This window comes from Excalfactoria chinensis, chromosome 1 (assembly GCF_039878825.1).
Source record: "Excalfactoria chinensis isolate bCotChi1 chromosome 1, bCotChi1.hap2, whole genome shotgun sequence".
Classification (NCBI taxonomy): Eukaryota; Metazoa; Chordata; class Aves; order Galliformes; family Phasianidae; genus Excalfactoria; species Excalfactoria chinensis.
Window position 1 is genome coordinate 77,752,918 of NC_092825.1, and position 20,119 is coordinate 77,773,036.

Consider the following 20,119-nt stretch of genomic DNA (forward strand, 5'->3'; position numbering starts at 1 on the left):
CTTAAAAAATAATAATAAAGCAACAGAGGAATTCACATTGTTGAAGTTAATCGCTGGATTAAATTGCCATTTGTCAATAGCGATGTAATTTGTATTATAAATTACAGCAGCCAAGCTCTCGGGCGTGTTTTATCAATGTGCTTCCAATTATTTAATAACAATATTTTTTTCAGAAAATAAGCAATGCCACTTTTTTTTTCACCCCACCCCTTTTCACATCAGCCCATTCTGAGGGTTTCCATCAGCGTAAAAGCCAGCTCTGCAAAAAAAAACCCTGCTAAATAAATTATCACCAGGAGTCTCAGAATCCATTACCATAAACAAAGCTGTTTTCCCCTCCCCAATCGATGGCATACTGTGTTGCTGCTAATGGGACCATACACACATGTTGCATAGAAGGGAATTAATTTGCAAGTTCATCAGATTTACTTATTTTTTGCTTAATCTTGGTGGAGCGGGGAATATCGTGGGGAGATTCAGGAAACATCTCCTTGAACTCCCTGTTTCATGCAGAGGATAAGTCCTTCAGTCTGCAGTAAGGGACATATTGACTTGCACACTGGGAGAGAATTTTCCATACTAATTCAGGGCGAAATGGGAGAAGGCAGAAAATGGGAAGTGCCCCAGAAGTCAGGATAGCTGCCTTTATTTGGGACATTGTTTTTGGTAAGCAGAACATGCGTGTATTCTGCTACTGGTTTACAAGTGTACCTGACTTGTTTCTTCTTGTATCTTTCCCTGTTTCAGCCCTGCCTTCATACTGCAGTTCAGTCATGGTGCTTGCAGGCTGATTCCCTGCTCTCCCACCCCAAGCGCAGTCTGCATGTGCACTGCAGTCATTTTATTCTCTGTTTGTACTGAGTACACTTTTCTTCTTAAAAGTGAATCATCATTGATGTTTCTTTCTCTTTTTCTTTATAGGTAAGTGGCCGTTCCTGTTTTTATGAGACCACTGAACAATCAGCAAACCTCAGCTCTCTCAGGTACTCTTTGTGGTACGGTTTCTTCCTAAGCACCTTGAAGTATTTTCCTTGTCTGCGTTTGTACGGCACCTCAGCGGGAGGTTTGAGATAGATGAACTGGGATTTAACCTTAACTAAACAATAATTCCTCTTCTTTGATTTCTGAGGTTTAGTCAAACCTTACCAAGGTGCCCAGAAATAAGGAGCTAATGGTGCGGTAGTGGGAGAGATTGTGTGTGGCTCTTTCAGCTCCCAGGTACAAACACATGAAAGGCTGTTAGCACAGTGGGAGGCACGCTGTGCAAAGCTCTCCCAAACATCGGGTCAGCTTACGCAGGTACGCTGCCTCTTGCATATTCCAATTCCTTTTGCACTGTTCTCAATGGGTGCCTATTAGAGGAATGCTACCAAGTCTGAGATACGTACTGAAGCTCAAGTGTTCCAAGTGTTTCTGTAGACATTTCTAAATCTGGTAGGACTGGTTGTTAACTAGCAAACATCCATCTACATCTTCTCCTCCTAGGAAGGTGTTGCACAATGGTGCCAATGGGGATGATGGGAAAAGACATGTAAGCCCCTAGAAACATCCAGGTGTCTGCAGTTGCTGTGAAGTTGTTAAGTCATATATTTTTAATTGATGGTTTTTGGCATTGGGAATCCAGAGCAGGTCTTCAAAGTGATTAAAGAGGAAATAGTGACATTGTATTTATTTTCAGGAGTGTGGGAGTTATTAGGGAAAAAAAATAATACGGCAATGATAAAGTCATGACACAAAGCAGTACCAATCACTGGAGGGAATGCTGGCCCATCTTAAGACTGACTTGGCTTCAAACATGGGGCAAATATTAAATAGCTCAAATGCAGAGAACCTCAGTTCCCTGAAACACGGGACAATTTTAGTGTCTTCTGATTAACTGCATGATAGTTTTTGGTGCTGAATGGACAATTATTTTGTGGTGTGACTAAACTATTATCTCAAATGAGTTGGACACAGCTCTGAGTATTACCAAGAAATGCAAGTCTGGAACATATTAAATATCAATATTAATTAATGAGTCCTGGACACATACAGGAAATTGCCTTAAACCTCCAACCTTCTGAAAATATCTTCAAGTGGGATTACTGACATAAAGGATTTGATCTAATTATCAGTGCTAATTTCTTTTATGATGGCGGTAGCAACACTGTTGTTAAAAAGGCGCAGCCAAGATTAGTCACCTACGGTATTAATGTTAATCCCTTATCCTTATTACTAATATTTTAAAAACTAAATCTTTTAGAAATTATTACCACCAGTGCTGCTTCACGGTTTTATTCAGTGTAGGCAATTAGGCAGTTCAATTTTCTCATCCTGATGTGCTGGTTTGGGGCTTTATTTCTCGGAGCTTTCTTCTCCTGAAATTGACGTTATTGGTTACACTTTCCCAGCCTTTGTGTGATTTGAAATGCTATCTGTACACTATAAGGGTAGGAGGCAGGTGGATAGATTGAAATGATTTAGCAAGATTATGTGTTTTTTCCCTCTGGCTTAGCCATTAGAGGTAAGCAAACTCAGTGAAATAAACAAAATCCACGGAAATTGTGATGAGGGGCAGGAGAATAACAACAAGAAAAGGAATGTGTGCAAGATAGAGGACCTCCATCTTCCCTGTGTGATTTCTTTCTTTCTTTTTTCATGAGAATCTGAGCTCAAAGCCTAGCACTTCTTGCAGGGATGGAGCAGAGAGGTCTTGTGGTGGCACTGGGAAATGTATGCATGGCTCTGTTGGCTACCAGCAGTGCAGGTGCTCTTGGGCTGTCAGTCGTTGTGCCTTAGTAAGCCAAATGCTCCCAGGAAAAATAAAGCTTGTGAAGGCTCAGTTGCTTTGTGAGCCCAGTGTCTGCCAAGAGAGCTTGTAGATGAGGAAGGACTCCTAAGGGAACTGGCCAACTGAGTTCCGTGTGAGCCTTCATCCATGGGGACAGTGAGAACTCAGCTGACAACCTGCTGCCTCCAGCGCTGACGCAGAGAAATGCTACCTATCTGTGCAGTTCATTATCTGTTACTTGGATCTTAGAGAATAAAGTTGCTGCTGAAGAAATCCCATAGTCACCAGTGTCATAACAGACAGCACAACATGCTATCAGCTCTTAAATGTCCAACCCATCAACACAAATTGGTTCTTCTGAACAGCAATCCCACACAGAGATCAGGTTTCCCTTGACACTCCTTTTTTCCTCCTGTCCTGGTTTCCTTTCTCAAATACTTTGAGTGGTCAAGTGATCTCTTCTTGCATGGATCTTGGAGTATTTTAATTGGCACACAGTCCTCGGCTGGAAATGAATGTACTGAATCGGTTCTTTGTTTTGTTTCTAGTGCTGTTTTATTGACAGCTCTTTCTGGGTAATGATCCAGACCTCTGCAGTGCTTTTATATAAGCACGTGATGCTTTGATAGGGAATAGCAGGCTGGGACAGGGCTGTGTAGCTGGCAGGCTTTGATTCAGCCATTGTGCCAACGGGTACAGGACTTATTACCTGCTCTTGAACAGACAGCAATTAAAAAAATGCCACTTTTTAGGGGGCTGTCTCATTGCTGTGCATCAAAACAATTGAGCAATAAAGGGCAACGCACAAGAGAAATGTGAGGAAAACCTGGCAAATTCCTGTGTGACAGTAACACTCATTCATAGTTCTGCAAATTAGCAAATAAAGATGATAACAATAATAATAAAAAAGAATAAAGATGGTGAATCACATAATGCTCTTGGTTCACACAGTTAGAAAATTGCTAATTGTCTATACCTTTCTAATGCTCTGGATCACATTTCATAGGAGTAATAAACTTTTGGTAACGTGGTACCTCTCCCCCTGCAAACGTCAATCTTTGCTGAGCAGAGCAATATTATTGTAGGTGGGGATCATTGTGTGCAATGCACTAATTAATCTTGTACATGTTGAAAGAGAGGGGGGTAGAGAGGGAAGGAAGAAGAAAGTTTTATTTGGTGACATAGTTGCTATATGCAGTTGAACAAAGCACTGAGATTTAAAGGAGATGTGGGCTGTGGAAAATGATTAACAGTGTAAAACTATGCAGTTGTCCTCTGTGATCTGGAGAAGGAAAGAATTAACTAAATGGAAGTAGTCATAAATGTTTGTGCTTGTGTACATATATGAGCTTAGGAGTATTAAATATATGTCTATGCAAACAGGTGTACCTGTATGTATCTCAGTCTCTGGCAAGTGACATCATAGGGTTGAGGTAGGACTCTGTATCTGGTGCCTTCTGCTTTGTATGTCTGGAAAGATGGGCATAACTAGTTCTCAAGTCATTTGTCAAGGATCGCCCAAGCAAGTGAATAGGACTGACTTTCAGTGCTCATTCCAACCCAATACCCACTGTAACATGCTGCCAGCTCATCTAGCATCTCTGCACCACAGCTGGTGAGAGGAGAGTAAACCTAACTAACATGAGAAAAGCATGAAGGGTTTGCCAGGGTTCTTCCAAACACCCCAGAATGAAACAACTCTTCTCTAAAGAAAAATAAATCTCCATGTAGAAAAGCAACTCTACTGATCTAGCTGCATTTTTGAGACATTCACAGGGAAATAAGGCTGGAGAGCTACTGCTTTTTTATGTATTTAGGCTTTTAAATGAAAGCACGGTTCCTCAGGAGTAGTTTGGCACCTTCTTTGTAAACCCGACGTCCTCTTCTGATGTTCCTAATTCAACGTTGACTCACTTCAGGTTTTCTTTTTTGCTTGTTTAAAATCAGTCCCATATTGCTGGAATTCACCGGTCTCTTTCAAAGGAACTACAAGCTGCTTTTGTGATAGGGTGTTGGTAAGAATCACTGGAAGCACTTTCTAAGTGTTGTACATCATCTCTATGCTGCTGAATGCCGCATTTCAAAAATGGCTTGCCTGAATCTCCCTACAAAATGCTCTCCGTGGATTCAGGCAAGCATTTCTTTCTAGCTGCAGGCAGTGTAAGCTTATGAAGTGGAAACCACCTTGTTGTAGAGAGGTATAAAGTAGCAGCCTGACTCTCCTTTAGTATGAACATGACAGAGTATGACAGAGAGTGGTAAGTTGTGTTTACCTTTGTAAAGCTTGTTTTGGGCACAGCCTTATTTGGGAGTGGACTGTGACCACCGTGCTTGAGGCTGGCTGTCCCAGGAGGATTATCAGTGCTGTGCTATTTACCTGAGGAGCAGAGCGCAAGAAAAGCAGTGTCCACCAATTACATCTGCAGTATTCTCAGAGCTTGAGCTCTGCGCAGAGGGATTCATTTCACATGCTGTGCATTACTGGTGGTCTCTCAGCTGACTGGGTTGGTTATTTCCATCCTACCCAGGTTGTTGCTTTCCCTGCTTCTGACCCAGCTAGTGTGCCAGCCTCTTGACAAGCTCCTGGCTGGCCAGTGTTCAGCTGAGCGGCACGGGTGCTCGGGAGCCTGCCATGGATGGTCTGTAAATCAGTTTGTGCTGTGCAGCAAGGCTCTAAGCTTAACGATGAGTCAGAAGAAAAATGTTATTAATATTTAATGCGCAAGCTGAACGTCTGGTGTGCTGTTATTAGTTACACATCATGAGGGGTGCAGTATCGGCTACCAGTCAATGCAGGTCGCTTCCTCCAATGTTCTCATTCTGCAGACTTAATTCGTACTGTATTTTTCCATTCACTGAGACAAATATCTGCTCCATTTAAAGGGGCTTTGTCAAAATCTTCCGGCTAAATCTTTAAATTGGTGTGCCTAGCTTTCAAGACCCCTTTCTGTGAGACGGCTGATTACTTTTGAGATCAATTCTTCAGGCTGTAGGGCACTGCTGACTTCCAAAGGGGTTCTGTGCTGTGCCCTGGCTGTGAGACCCCACGTGGCAGAAAGGCCCTTTGGGGGTGAGCCATAGGAGGTATGAAGAGCAGGTCCGAGCTGAGTTTGCCTGAACCTACTGTTTGCAAACCTCTTAAGTACAACTTTCAGGCAAGGGCTGTATCATTTAGCCAGCAGTGGTGTTCTGATGGTGAAGAGCACTGGATAATCCACATCTAAACTCATCCTCGAGGCCTTTCATCAGCAAGCTTCCCAGCATGGAGGATACAGGGATGTGCTGCTAGGATTTCTGACTTCCACACATCAAGTGTGGATAGATAGCCATCCCTGGCTTGGGCTCTTCTTGTGCTGTAGCAGCCACTGAGCTTCCAGAAAGATGAGGTTCTATTTGTGAATTAAAGTAAAGCTGCACAGGGTGAGAACAGAAGACCTGGGCAGTAATTTGTGTGCAATTAGTGTGAAAACTATGCTTTCTAGAAAAGCTTCTGGCCACTTTCTGCAGTCTGTTCCCTTTCTGTTCCCCCACCATACACCATCATTGAACTGGGGTACTTTTCTTTCTATTTATTTTCAAATCTCTTCACTGCCCTGTTGTTTGTAAGGGTGTTGTTTTTTAACCTGCTCTAAAACTACATGCTTAAGATATAAATATATCTATTATTAAATATATATAATAAAGGAAAAGGAAGGAAAGACAAGGAAAGGAAAACCAACTACAGGATTGCCCTGAGAAAGGACACATGGTTTACAACTAAATGATATTTCTTTGTGGGAGAATTTGCAGCTTCAGAGGGTGGATTGGCTTCTTGCAATAGTGAGACTTAAAGGGACCCCTTCTCATTTTGCAATTTCATGCGAAGGCCTTTGCTCTTGGCTTTTGGTTGTGTTTATAAAGAGGAGTGGTCAGCAGGGAGAAGGAGGTGATTGTCCCCCTTCTACTCAGCTCTTGTGAAGCCCCATCTGGAGTACTGAGTCCAGGCCTGAGGCCCCCTGTACAGGAAGGATGTGGAGCTCTTAGTGGCCCCTCCTCTGGACCCATTCTGAAATGATCAGAGGGCTGGAGCATCTCTCCTGTGAGGAAAGGTTGAGGGAACTGGGCTTGTTTAGCTTGGAGAAGGCTTGGGGAGATGTCATGGTGGCCTTCTAGTACTTGAAAGGAGCTTATGAAGAGGCGGGGGAGGGTGTATAGCAATAGGACAAGGGGGAATGGTCTTAGAGACAGGGGGGGAGGTTTAGGCTAGATATTAGGAGGAAGTTTTTCACACAGGGTAGTGACACACTGGAACAGGTTGTCCAAGGAGGTTGTGGATGCCCCATCCCTGGAGGCATTCAAGGCCAGGCTGGTTGGCAACCCTGCACATAGCAGAGGAGTTGAAACTGGATGATCCTTGTGGTCCTTTTCAACCCAGGCCATTCTATGATTCCATTCTGTGTTACTCCTGAATTCCAGCAACACAGCTTATATTGCATTCAGAGCTCATGAGCTTCAGAATCATTCATTCCTCTTGCACTAAATTGACCAACTCTTGAAGTTTTGCTTGCATGGAATCAGCACCAATAAGAAGATTAAATGAAGCAAAACAATTGTATTTATAAAGCATGTCCCTTCTTACGGCATGTGGGTGGAGGCATGTACACTTTCCTCTTTTCTCTTTTCTTTTTAGAAGATATACCCAGCTCCTATTCATTTTGCGGGGAGGTTGTTGTAGGGAAGACAAGGAAAGCAACAAAGCCATACACAGGTGATAATGCTTTTGGAGTAGCTGCTAGGAAAAAAATAATAATAACATATTGCTCCTAGCAGAAGCAGTTGCTTTCCTCTTCCTGTGTTAACCCATCCCTCTCCAAATACCTTGATTTTCGCATTTCCAACTGTGCATATTTTTGTGCTAGAGTATTTCTTCAAGGCACTTGACTGCTGCAATCTTATTTGTCAAATTGAGGTCAGACTTACTGTAGGACTCATCACTCAGCCACTGGGCTCGTCTCTAGCACTTCACATGGGAAGGGGAGAGTTATCTCAGTAAGCGAAGACTGCGAGAATGAGATTTGACCTGAAAATTCTTATTTTAAGGCTATTCTGACTCTGCTTAACCGGCTTATTTTGACCACGTATGACATTGTTAAAAGATTAAAAGTTCAGCTCCGTGGTGTCATAATTTGGTTACTTTTAAATTGTAGCATGCATGCTGGAAATGCATTAAGGATAATAAATGTCTGCACACACAGTAATTTTTTTTCTGTAAAAAAATAAATAAACAAAAGCAATTTTGGTGCAGTAGACCAAAACCAACCCGATAACATCATTGTGTGAAGTAGCAGGGTGGGGATGGATAGACACAGCACGTGTTTTGAATAAGTTTTATTAACGCTATTATTAATGATGTTTAACTTTCATAAAGTTCCAGTGATATAATCTGTCAGACTGTGACAGAGCGCCCACTGGTGTCAATGTCACCAACTGGTGTCAATAGATTAACTGTTTAAAACACAGTAATTATTTTCTCAATTGAATAAAAAGAAAACGTTTTTTCGCATAGGAATTAAGGCTGTGATAGCATAGGATCCTGGAGCATTTTTACCCCCTTCAGAGCATTAGTTGGGAGAGAGGCAGAATTCCAGTTAGGAATGAATTGCATTCATTCTTGCTGTGCTCTTTTTGTTCCATTTCCTGCCTCCCCATCCTTCCTGTAAATTAGCTGCGTTTCAGTAAATGGAAGTTTTTTGTTTGTGAAGTTTGCAAAACATTCAGTGCTTTCTTGTGGAAGTAGCATTAATAACTGGCATATTGGTGCTAATAAGTTGTGTGGTTTTTTTAATCGCAATCAGAGTATGAAGGTTTGCTGTGAATTGTAAAATTAGCCAAAGCTGCCTGGCATGTCGCTGCTGCACTTTTTCTCTTCCACATGACATATTCTTAACTAAGTCAATCATTTACATGGGCTTTAAATTTAATTTAAATGTAATGAATTTAAATTGGGCTTTGCTCTATTTCAAGGTTGTTGGGTTACTTTTCTGTAAGTTAACATTCGGCGCAATGGATTCAACTCTAGGTTTGCAGCTTCAGTTGCTCTTCCTCTCTCTCCTACCCACTCATCTTTTTTCCTCCTTCCCCACCTTCCCAAATCAAATCCAGCCCCCACTGCCTGGTGGCCTGGGATGTGTGTGGGAAGGAGAAAGGGGCAATTGAGTGTGCTAGGAACGTGAGGATTGGCAGCAACAGAAAAGCATTATGAGAAAATCAAACATACGTTTTCAGGAGGAACCGCACGATTCTCCGTGCGCATTAGTGCCTATCTCAGTAATCATTCTTTTCCTCGATCGGGAGCCCTCTTAATCCTCCACCCCATCGTCCTCCTCTATCAAATCTCCAATACTTCTGAAACAAATCAAATCAAGAATTAACCTTTCAGCCGTGAAGCATTCCTTTGCTATGGTGTGTGTGTCCCCTGTTAATCACTGTGCTGCAAAAACATAAGGCAGAGAGTAAGTACTCTATCAGAGTTACTGGACTTACGCATTTTCTGCATTTGCCCTTGTAAAAGTCCCTTGGTCCATCTCAACAAGAATCATATGATGCCTTTTCCCAAATGTTGCACTGGAGAGATACTGGTCTGCAGTGGCCCTAAACTGGAAGTGGTTTTGGAAAGCCACTCTCTGCCCGTAGGTCACTGTGCATTTTTGGGGATTGTTGCCATATAGGGAGCATATAAGCAGGAGGGGCAATGGCTGTTTACTAGGGTGGATGGTGATAGGACAAGGGGGAATGGTTTTAAACTGAGACAGGAGAAGTTTAGGTTGGGTATTAGGAGAAAGTTTTTCACACAGGGGATGGTGACGCACTGGAACAGGTTGCCCAAGGAGGCTGTGGATGCCCCATCCTTTGAAGGCATTCAAGGCCAGGCTGGATGTGGCTCTGGGCAGCCTGGTCTGGTGGTTGGTGACCCTGTGTATAGCAGTGGGATTGAAACTGGATGGTCATTGTGGTCCTTTTCATCCCAGGTCATTCTATGATTACTGTGGTGCTGCGTGTTCATTTAGGGAAGGTTTCCTTTTTCACACTTGGAAAGGGAATATAAGGAGAGCTTACTCATAGTCTCTGAGTTAAAATGAGCAATGTGGAGATGAATTCTAGGCAGAGGAAAGGTGAAGCAGAGTGGCTTGAATTTGAGGGGACTCAAGAGTGAGAGAGAGGGCAGTTCTTCATACCTTTTGGACTATGCCTCCCAGAGCCTGATCCCAGCATCTAGCTATTTTGCATGATATTTAGCAGGTATTTTGCTTATGTTTGTGAAATCTTAGTGTTTTCTTGGTCATTTCTGCCACATTCTGTGCATTTAATCCAGGCTACCCACTGTACATGTACGCTGGGTAATTCTATGCAGTGGTGGGATAGACTGTCCACATTGCACTGCAGTGTCCCCTCTGTGGAAATACTTTTCTCTGGTTCTTCCCCTTCCCACTCCCCCATGTTAATATCAGGTTACATTTTCTTTAATCTATCTGACAATGGTATAAACTGCTACCATTCTGTTTTGTCTCATCTGGATGTCTTCCCCATAAAATAAGGTTGATGGACTGCAAATATGTTAGTGCATTCAGTCTTCTTTCATCTTCAGCTAAGAACTGGGGTGCTGGGGTGCTACTGTCACAAGACTTAGTATTAACTCTCTTGCAGTGACTGCAGGTTCCTCAGGAGTTAACAGAGTGCTGGTTGCAATGCACACAAAAAATATAGCAGCTCAATAGTAATGAAGTAACAATGTACTAACATAGCAAAAAATTGAGTGAAAATTAGAGCATAGCTGATTCATCACTGTGTTATTCTACTTAAACCAGTAGTGAATCAGAGCCAGCAGCTTGGGGAGAGGTTGTTAGACTCTTTATGAAGTTTGGAGCCATTTACCAGCATACAGTCAAATTCATTTTGTTTCATTACGGCTATGATAACCTTACATATTTGGGGACAGTGAGTAAATTTTGTTTTGCTTTGGGTCCGTATATTGTTTTGTCTCTTGAAGGACAAATCTGTCGCTGAAGTTTCTTTGTGTTCCTGCCTAGTAAGAGCCAGGCTGTAAACCTGTTGTAGCATCGAGGGGTATGCATAGTAACTTTGTAAGTGGTATATCATTTCTATGCACTTGTAAATACAGCCCTTCTACCTTGTGTTGGTCTTGCCATGTAATTAGACATACTTAGAGTCTTCTGGATGTAACATTTCTGAGAGTTAGGTAAATAATTTATAGGGTACTCTTCACAAATGGATACAATGTGAATTCAGAGCTAATCTGCTCCTCTGGAGGTACATAAAATTATCAAGCTTATACAAGAGCAAGCTAATTAGGAAGCAATCATCATCAACAACAGCTGTTTGTAGCTCACTGAAGGGCGGAGGCTTCTCTAGCCCTGTCCACTCATCCATTTCCTCTCCCCAGCTTTCTGAGACATAAAAGCATCTCCAGAGCTACTCCCATGCAGCCATTCCTGCCAGTTGCTCCCAGCTCAGTGGTCTGTCTGTGCTGGCAGTGGGTTCATTTCTGCAGTGTGTTATTGCCGTCTCACTGAGGATGCATGCCTATCTGGGTCACAGTTGGAAGGGGAAAGATGGGGAATTGGTCTATAGTGTCTTTCATCCCAACACCCCTAGTGTGCAGACACACTTAAGAGAACTGAGAGTTGCTGGTGGTCTTAATTTCTTGTTGCTCTCCTCTCTGCAAAACACAGAACAGCTGAAAAGAAGGAAGAAGCTGACTATCAATAGAAATGCTTGAGAGACCTCGCTAAGGGTAGGCTCTCCTTAGCACAAGATACTATGTAAGTTAAAAAGAGGAGGCTAGGTTTGGGGTGAGGAAATATGGGTATCAGAATAGGAATTCAGAGTTGGCAAAACCTGCGACAGCTTTATAGATTAAACTGCTGCCAGATGTTAATTGTTTTCCGTGTAGTTTTCAATTGATCTGTAATTTGACTGTAGATTCCAGGCTTTTATAATAAATTGTGTACGAAGCTAGCCACTTAAGGTGATAATAAAGACTCAAAGGCAGACAGAGTCATAAATTTGGACTTATCCGAGAGTAAGAGATGAGTTAGGGCCTCTCTGGGAGTGTTTTTGTTGGTTTTTTAATCCTTCTCCTTCCTGCTGCTTTTTCATGTAGAGAAATAGGAAGGAACTGGACTTTCTCTGCTCTGGAGACAGGAGAGAAGGAGCAGGTTGAATCCTAGCTGAGCTGCAGACACATTCCTTTCAGTGGATGATGTCTCGGCATCCATTTAACCTGGCAGTTTAAAACTCCCATTTGTTCTGATGGGGCAGGAGCCTTTTTGGAGCTTAGATGTTATCCTCTGTCTTTGTTCACACCGGTGTGTGTGTCTGTCTACTACTTTGGCTTCTCACTGCAACAGCTGTTGACTTGGCTTGCTGTGATGAAACCCCTGCTGGAGGGTAATAACCTGCAGACCTTGCGTCCTGGTGTGGTGTCTTGCACTTAGTTTCAGAGGTGTAAAGACTGCCTGTGGACAGATACTTCTGTCTCCATCTCTGGTCACTCTTAGAAAGCACATGCCAGGCTCCACATGATAAAAACTGGCATGGGTGGAGCACTTCAGGCCTTCTGCTCTTTCTGTCACTCTGCAAAAGGGGCACAGAGGTTTAGTCTCAAAGAATTATGACAGTGAGTATCTGATCATGATTTGTAGCATGCAGTGCTATGGCATGAGGTGTGTGGCAGAAGTTTGCCTCAGCAGAATGGCAGTTTTCTACTTGAAAATAGTTTTTTATCTCCTTACCAAAATGTTCTGCCTGCATTCTTGCAGGAAAATGGAGTGATATGTGGACCACTTAGTGCTTTGAGTAGTGTCAAGGGTGCACATAGAACCTTCCAAGAGGAAGGAGTCATACCTGGGTCACTGTGAGCTTGGCGCTGCTCCTGGACATAGGAGAGCTCATGCATCAGATAGTGGGGACTGGAATTGTTCTGGTGGCTTCAGCAAAACTAAACTGATTAGCATCACCTGATTGCATGGCCCTTTCCCATTGTTTTTTTGCAAAGGCTGACAGTGCGATAACAATTTGCAAACTGCTGAGGAAGGCTGCTGTGCTGTTGGACAGTTCTGGGGACTCTGCAGGAGTCAGGAGCCCCATAGGCCTGAAATGCTGGATACAGAAATCACCTGGTTTTTCCTCATCCTTGTTGCACAGGGGCATCTCTGCAGCAAGTAACCAAGGCTGTTTGGAGTCCGCCTACATTGGTTTCTGATGACACTAAAGCTGCTGTGAGCACTGTCTTCTCCTAGTGCCATGCCTGCCTCTGCTGCTGTTGCTTCCATTCAAAGTCACCCCTCTGTCTCCTTCCAGCTGCTGTCACACAAGCCTGTGCATTTTGATTATTCTTTGATTCCTGCTTCAAAGGAGTGTCCAGGCCAGGTGCCTACCTTACACAATTCTTCCTGTAGTGCAACCCCCTTGTTTCAAGTTAATGCTGCTGCGTGACAGTAAACCAAACAAAGGGCTGTAAGACGCTGTGCTGATGCACAAAACCACGTGTGTGCCCATATCTCCCACTGAACGTGTGCATTATGTTTCATTGCCCTATGTGTGAGCTGCCGCAAATAGTGTGCACATGTGGTTTATGCTATAGGTTCTGAGGATTTCATTGTCTTGCATGCTGTGGTGTCTCTGTGATGCGTGTGCTTTCTGCATGCTCTCCTGCCCTGTGATAGTAGCACCCTCTGAGAGCAGGATGGCAGCCGGCTGCTGGCTCATAATTTGGTGTGGACTATCTGTCACATGGGATTAGCTTTTCTGATGTAGTTTTCCATGACAAGCTTTCCTTTCGAAGGCATAGAGTTGAAGCTGAATGCATACAAAGCAGTACTGTGCAAGGTGGCAGGCTCTTGTGTGCACGTACCTGGAGTCGTGACTTTTGTCCTGTGATGCTTAATATGAAATCTTGAGTGAGTTCACCTTACACAAGTATATCTGAGGAGTTCTTCCCTGTATAAAAAAGTCTTAAGACTGGACTTCTACAACATCATCTACTGTCTTGCAGAAGAGGCTGCTAAGAGAACTGAACAGCAAGAACAGTGTTTAATGCCTGATCTAGGGAGTGTCAGAGATGGGAGAGCCCAGTGTGGAAAAGCATGTTGTTAATTTACTCTTGTCTCCCTTTTTGTGGAGCAATAAATCCTCTCATCCCATAGTCAGTGCATCCTGATGATAGCTAAAGCAACGAGATTGTGTATGCCATGCAAGCACCTGTTTGCCTGGGGATCCAAGCCCTCCTTCTGCCCTTCTCCTTTCCTTCCCTGCCACAAATAACCACTTCATGACCTAAGAAAATGGTTCCTGTAAAGGCTGAAAGAAGCCCAGCCTACTAGCATTTAGAGAGCTATGGGGCTCTCCCCTTTTCAACTCGTCTTTGCCACTTGAAACTGATTCAGGAGATCCGTGTTCCTTTTCTCATTGTGTGATCCTTGGAAGCAGAAAGCAGATGAGAAAGGCGCACGTTTCTACTTGTGGATGCAGCAGAAGCAGACAGCAGTTGCATTTGAGGAATCTCTTACCTCTGTGCCTGGTTTTACTTTTTTTCCCCTCCCCTGCTGCTCTCTTCATTCAGGGCATTTGCACCTGTCACTGTGCTAAGTCGCTTGTAGCCCTGTTGATTGCCCTGTAGAGAGGGGTAGGCTGTTAACTGAAGTGGAAAGAGTTGGTGTGTTGTTACTTCTGCCTCGGCAGAACTATCTGAGAAGGAAATAATATCTCAAGGACATCCCTCCTCCCACTTTGGAATCGCTCAACCAGCTGGAGAGGACCTTGAAATATGGCCAATTCAGCAAAGCCCTGCGATGGGACTTCTATTGCTGTTAACGAGGCAGGTCACCGTGCAGTACCTGCCTGAGGAGCTTCAGAGCAGGTCCTTTTCCTTGCAGCAGAGATGCTGCTCGCTCTCTGACCTGCTCCTCTCCCAGAGGCATCACACCATCCATGCTGTCATTGGACAGGTTGCCCTTCCCCAGAATCTGCTCCACACCCTGTTTTAATTAAACAACCTAATCTTTTAAGTAATCTTTTAAGTGACCCTATGCCATGGCAGCTGCTGTAGGACCTGTGGCGTCTGGACAAGTGTAATTACTCACTTTGGAGATGCTGTGCTTGGCCATCCAAGTGACAGTGCCTTCATCTTTCTATTCATGCTTTCCAGTACAGTTTCTCCTGTGGTGCCAGACCCAACTTTCCAGCAGGTAGGACCTGCCCCAGGCACTCCTGCCTGGCTCTTATTTAAACCGCCTTCTGCCTGCAGTCCTTTGTGCAGAAACTCTCACAGCTCCATCCTTTCCATTGGCACCAGCTCTGAGTTCTCAACTGAGAGCCCACACCTGGAGAAACAACAGTGATTTCAAGTGATTCCTCTCATTCAGCAGGAGATTTTAAAGGCCTGAATGGCCTTTCTTTAGGCTCTAGGCCAGTGGTTCATTAGTGGAAGGTTAGAAGCTCCACAGCTCAAGGTGCGGAGTCTTCCAGAGAACAGAATGCAGGAGAAGGGGATGCAACCAGGTTTGGCTATCTGATTCTGGGGGAATCACATGCCTCACCTGAATGACTTCAACTGCTGGGCACATATCTTTATATATGCCAATTTATTCTGTGCTGTAGCTCAAGGGCATTTGAAGGACTCACTGCAAACTGGGAGAAAGGGATGGGTCTTACAGGTGGAAGGAGGAGGAGCTGCCATTTGTTTTGTCGCTGGAAATTGTCTGATCCTGGCTGGATTCCTCCCGCTTCCCTTGACAGAGTAGAATGTGCAGGAGAGGGGAAAAACCTGTCTCTTTAATCCGGAGAGTTGAAAAGGCCCAAATAAATAAATAACTTTCTTCTCTTAATATTCTGGGCTGAATCACTCTGAAGGGAAAATGAAAGGGGAGAATGAGAAAATCATAGTTTGTCCTGTGCAGCGAGAATGTGTCATCACACCCATGCTTCTAGGTGGTGGGTTTGCTCATGAAATGTCCTTATTTACTCTCCCACGCTTTGCTAAAGTGCTTTTGCTGAGCAGAGCTGAAGCAGTTTGCTTCTCTCGAGCGCTCTGTAGATGGCACCGCTGTGTCCTTTTCCAGGAACGGGATCTGAGATGCTAACATGGAGTACTGTTGCCATCTGCTGGCAAAGTGGAGTTCCTCTTCTCGTGAGTTTTGTTCTTGCTGGCTTGAATGCAGCAGGGTAGCTGCAGACTCTTGCTCCATTTCGGGTGTTTGAGTAGTGAAACGTGTGCAGTAGGGCTTCTAATTTGGATTGATTCGTTTGTACATAGAAATCTTGTAGCCTGAACTTCTCGCTGCAGGACTGGCAATGCAGCCCTTGCTTGGTGGTGGTGTTCCAATTCCACAGAACAATGAAGGGCTTTGTGGACATCCCACATCCCATATTCAGGTGACATGGAGGATGCTGCCCCGTTAAGCCTTGTGAAAATGAGCTTTGCAACTTCACATAAAGTACTGCAGAAAGGACTGTATTCCTCTCTTCAAGGAAGAATTTGGATAGTGTGCACTATGAAGGTCTTTCTCAGCCTTTCAATACCTGAAGGGAACCTATGCCCAGGAGGGGAGTAAACTCTTTGAAAGAGCAGACAATAGCAGAACTAGGGGAAACGGATCCAAGTTGAAGGAGGGAAGATTTAGGTTGGATGTTAGGGGGAAGTTCTTTACTAGTAGAGTGGTTAGGCCCTGGAACAGGCTGCCCAGGGAGGTTGTGGATGCCCCGTCCTTGGAGGTGTTCAAGGCCAGGTTGGACGGGGCCCTGGGCAACCTGATCTAGTAAAGGCATATGTTTGGTGGCCCTGCTAGGCAGGGGGGTTGGAACTACATGATCCTTGAGGTCCCTTCCAACCCGGGTCATTCTATGATTCTATGATTCTCAGATGCTCTCATCCCTCCCTGTCCTGGGAATGCTTAGCAGGCCAACTTGGCATTGAACGCCTCCAGTGGTGGGGCATCCACAGCATCTCTGTGTAGCTTGTGCCAGTGCACCATCCACGTAGTGAAAAATTTCCTCCTAACAACTAATCAGCATCTCCCTTGTTATAGTTTAAAATCCTTTGCCTTTGTCCTATTGCTCTCAGATTGTTTAAGAAGTTGGTCTCTGTCTTATTTATGATAAGCTTCCCTTACTGGAAGGGCCCCCCTGAGGTTTCCCCAGAGCTTTCTCTTTTCTGAACTGAACAAGCCCAGCTCCCTCAACCTGCCTTTGTAGGAGTGGCACTCCAGCCCTCTGATTACCTGGTCCAGCAGTGCTGACCCTTCTCACTTCACTGGTTGCAGGAGGTGAGAGAGGGTCGGCCCTGTTATTTTTACCCCCCAAAAATAAAGGCATCATTGATGACCTTTCTCACAGCCTCAGTCTTCATCTCTAACTCTGAAGGGAGAATGAAGGTGAGGGGAGCACCCACCACAGCACAGCAATTATTCTGCACAGCTAGGAGTGAAACTCTGAACCATCCCTTCACTTGTGTGTTGGTACTAACACAGCTTCAGGCCTTGGTGAAAGCTGAAGAGCAGGATCCTCTTCATCTGTCTTTAAGATCTTTGCACAGATTGTTGCTGATTACACTGGAAGCAGGTATTCAATCCTGGGCTGGAAATAAGCAAGGTCCATGTCAGGGTGTGTGTAGATTCCTTCAGAGCTTTGGAAACAGTTGTGGTGGCTGGGAGAGGGAATTCCAGAGGGAATTTTTGGTATAGGAAGGGTAAGGATACAGCAAAGACTGAATGGTATCCTGAAGACAAAAAGCAACATTTGTCTCTGTTCCTCCTCTCATGTTTTTCACTCCGTTGGTTTTGTTTTTGTTTTCAACAGATGTTTTCCAGTATTCTTAAGCTGATTGTGTTTTTGTTTTACTTCAGAACAGTCTCAAAACACATTCCTAAGATTCGGGTTGGATATTAGGGAAATATACAATAGATATTAGAAAAAAACTCTTCTCGGAAAAAGCGGTGAGGTATTGGCACAGGCCGCCCAGGGAGGTGATGGAGTCACTGCCTCTGGAGCTGTTCAAAGAAGCCATTGAAGACGTGCCATTGAGGGTCAAGGTTAGTGGGCATGGTGGGGATGGGCTGAGAGTTGTCTTTTCCAACCTTAATGATTCTGTGATTTTCTGAAGTTGGTGAATCACAGCTGCAAGTGCATAGGGCCTCATAGGTTAGAGCTTTCTAGAGGAGAGGGTAACTCTTCTATAGATAGCCAAAGGTTGAAGCACTGCTTTAATGGCTTCTAGCACTGCAAGACAGCATCCTCTTTTTTTGTCTTAGAATCATAAAGTTTGAAAGGGCCCACGAGATCATGTAGTCCAACCATCCTCCCATTACCATTGCTACCACAAGTCACTAAACCATATATCGTAGCTCCTCATACAGATGCTTTTTGAACACTGCCAGGGACGGTGACTCCACCACCTCCCTACACAGCCATTCCAGTGCCTGACACCTCTCTGAGAGAAAAAGTTCCTTCTTATGTCTAGTCAAAACCTCTTCTGCCCATCATTAGTGCTCCTATTGCCACTTCATGAGCAAATGCTGCACTTTCCACATCGGCTTCCCATCCCTTGTGCTACCCGCATGCTTCAGGCCGAGCGCTGCCAAGCAGAGACTGTGCTGCAGACATTGGCAGCGAGAGCCAAAGAGCAAAGATGTGGGAGTTGCTAGGGAAAAATGGAAGAGAAAAAATGAGTAGAACATGTGGGTAGGGCAGGGGAATGGAGTTGCACAATATGGATTTCTTTTCTGTTTTGTATTTGGTTGTGAATGTAGCAGTTTCATAGTCAGCAACAGCCGAATCTTCTTTGCCCATCGTAGGGAGTAAAACTTGTGCACTTTCACTCTTAACAGCCTCATATAACAATGCAGGAAGCTGTAATTTACTTTCTGAATCCTCGCTTGTTGTGAAATGGCTTTTAAAGGATCCTCTTGGATACAAGTGACATGACAGCTTGAGAAGCTTTTTCTGTTCTCTGTGCTGCAGCCAACAGAGAGCAGCACTGTTACATGTCTGCTCACACAGGCAGGCGGTGAGAAGCTGAGTATGAGCCACTGCAGTACTTTGCCTTAAGAAGGAAGAGAGCTCAGGAGCTTTCTTAGGGAGTGGTAGTGTTGGTCCGGGGGGCACTGCAGCATCAACAGACCTTTGTGACCAGTGCCAGGCCAGACTATGGCTGAGATTTGAGCAGGAAACACAGATAATAAGTTGTAAAGCTTGTTTGTTGGTTTGTTTTAATCAAGCGTGACAGCAGATTGTCCAAATGTTTACCATCTCTTGCATTAGGGAACTAAGCTAGGTAGCACAATGTGAAATGCATTTCCCACCTGATGGAAAGAATTCTGTTTGGGCTTCTCACCCATTGGTGGGATGGGGCTTGTAGCGCTACTCTAGCTCTTGAGGATGTTGTGTGGATGAAGCATGGATGCCTACAGAATGTGGAGCGGGAAAGCAGGAGATAATGGTCCTGAGAGCAATACACTCCTCAGCCCTGGGGGTAGGTTGCATCACTGCAATCTTATAGGTATGTGTGTAAAGGGCCACAGCAGTCTGTTATGTAGGAAAAGGTGGCATCTATCTATGTGGGCAGCACAGGATATCTATCTGTACAACATTTCATCTGCTAGAATTAGTGGCTGAAGCTATGCTGGTACATCTCCCCTTAATGCATACACAGCTAAAGAGGTTAGGGTGGGCAGGACCCACTTCCAAAATAGCAGATTCATCCCCTGTGGCTGCAGGCACTGCCTCGATAGGAGAAGCATGCTGTGGCTCGCTGCTAACCCACCCATGCACAAGCCACAGAGAATTAGCCAGATGGTTTCACTTGAAAAAATCAAAAGCACAAAACCATCTGCTCCCCTGTCCGGATGATCGTGAACTTGACTTCTTGTCTATCAGCCTAAATTGAATCTCCCAGAGGGCAGGAATGTGCGTGTGCGCTCAGGTTAGAAATCATTGTGCCTGATGGGGGCAAGAGGACTGGAAACAGCTCCATCACTCGAGTTTCTTGTGGGCAGAAGTTTCCAGCATGTGTTGCGGCAACCTTTCCGCGGTGAGACAAATGCCAGCAAAACAGCTATTAGTCAGGGGAAAACATCAGCTGGGAAGGCTGTGCAGAATGCTGGCTGGCTCAGCCTGCCTGCAGCCCAAAGACCGGCAGAGGGAGCGCTCGCATCGCTCTCAGCGTTACGTCTGCATCTCTTCCCAACTGGGTATGGGGGAAAGCTGCTCAGGGAATGGGTTAGATGCTCGTGAATGTGCTCATAGCTCAAGATGCTCATGACTGAGTTGATGGAGGAATGACACTGCCAGAGCAAG

At 44.5% G+C, this 20,119-nt stretch overlaps 1 protein-coding gene across 3 annotated transcripts in view; it reads left to right on the forward strand.

Annotated features, from left to right (window-relative positions):
- The first annotated feature begins 928 nt into the window (after window positions 1-928).
- LSAMP (limbic system associated membrane protein) overlaps window positions 929-20,119 on the forward strand; it is a 412,942-nt gene continuing 393,751 nt past the window's right edge. For all 3 annotated transcript variants that reach the window (XM_072326671.1, XM_072326673.1, XM_072326675.1), the window contains exon 1: window positions 929-983. In XM_072326671.1, coding sequence (XP_072182772.1) covers window positions 944-983 — 40 coding nt within the window. In that variant the 5' untranslated portion in view covers window positions 929-943. The remainder of the gene's footprint in view (window positions 984-20,119) is intronic.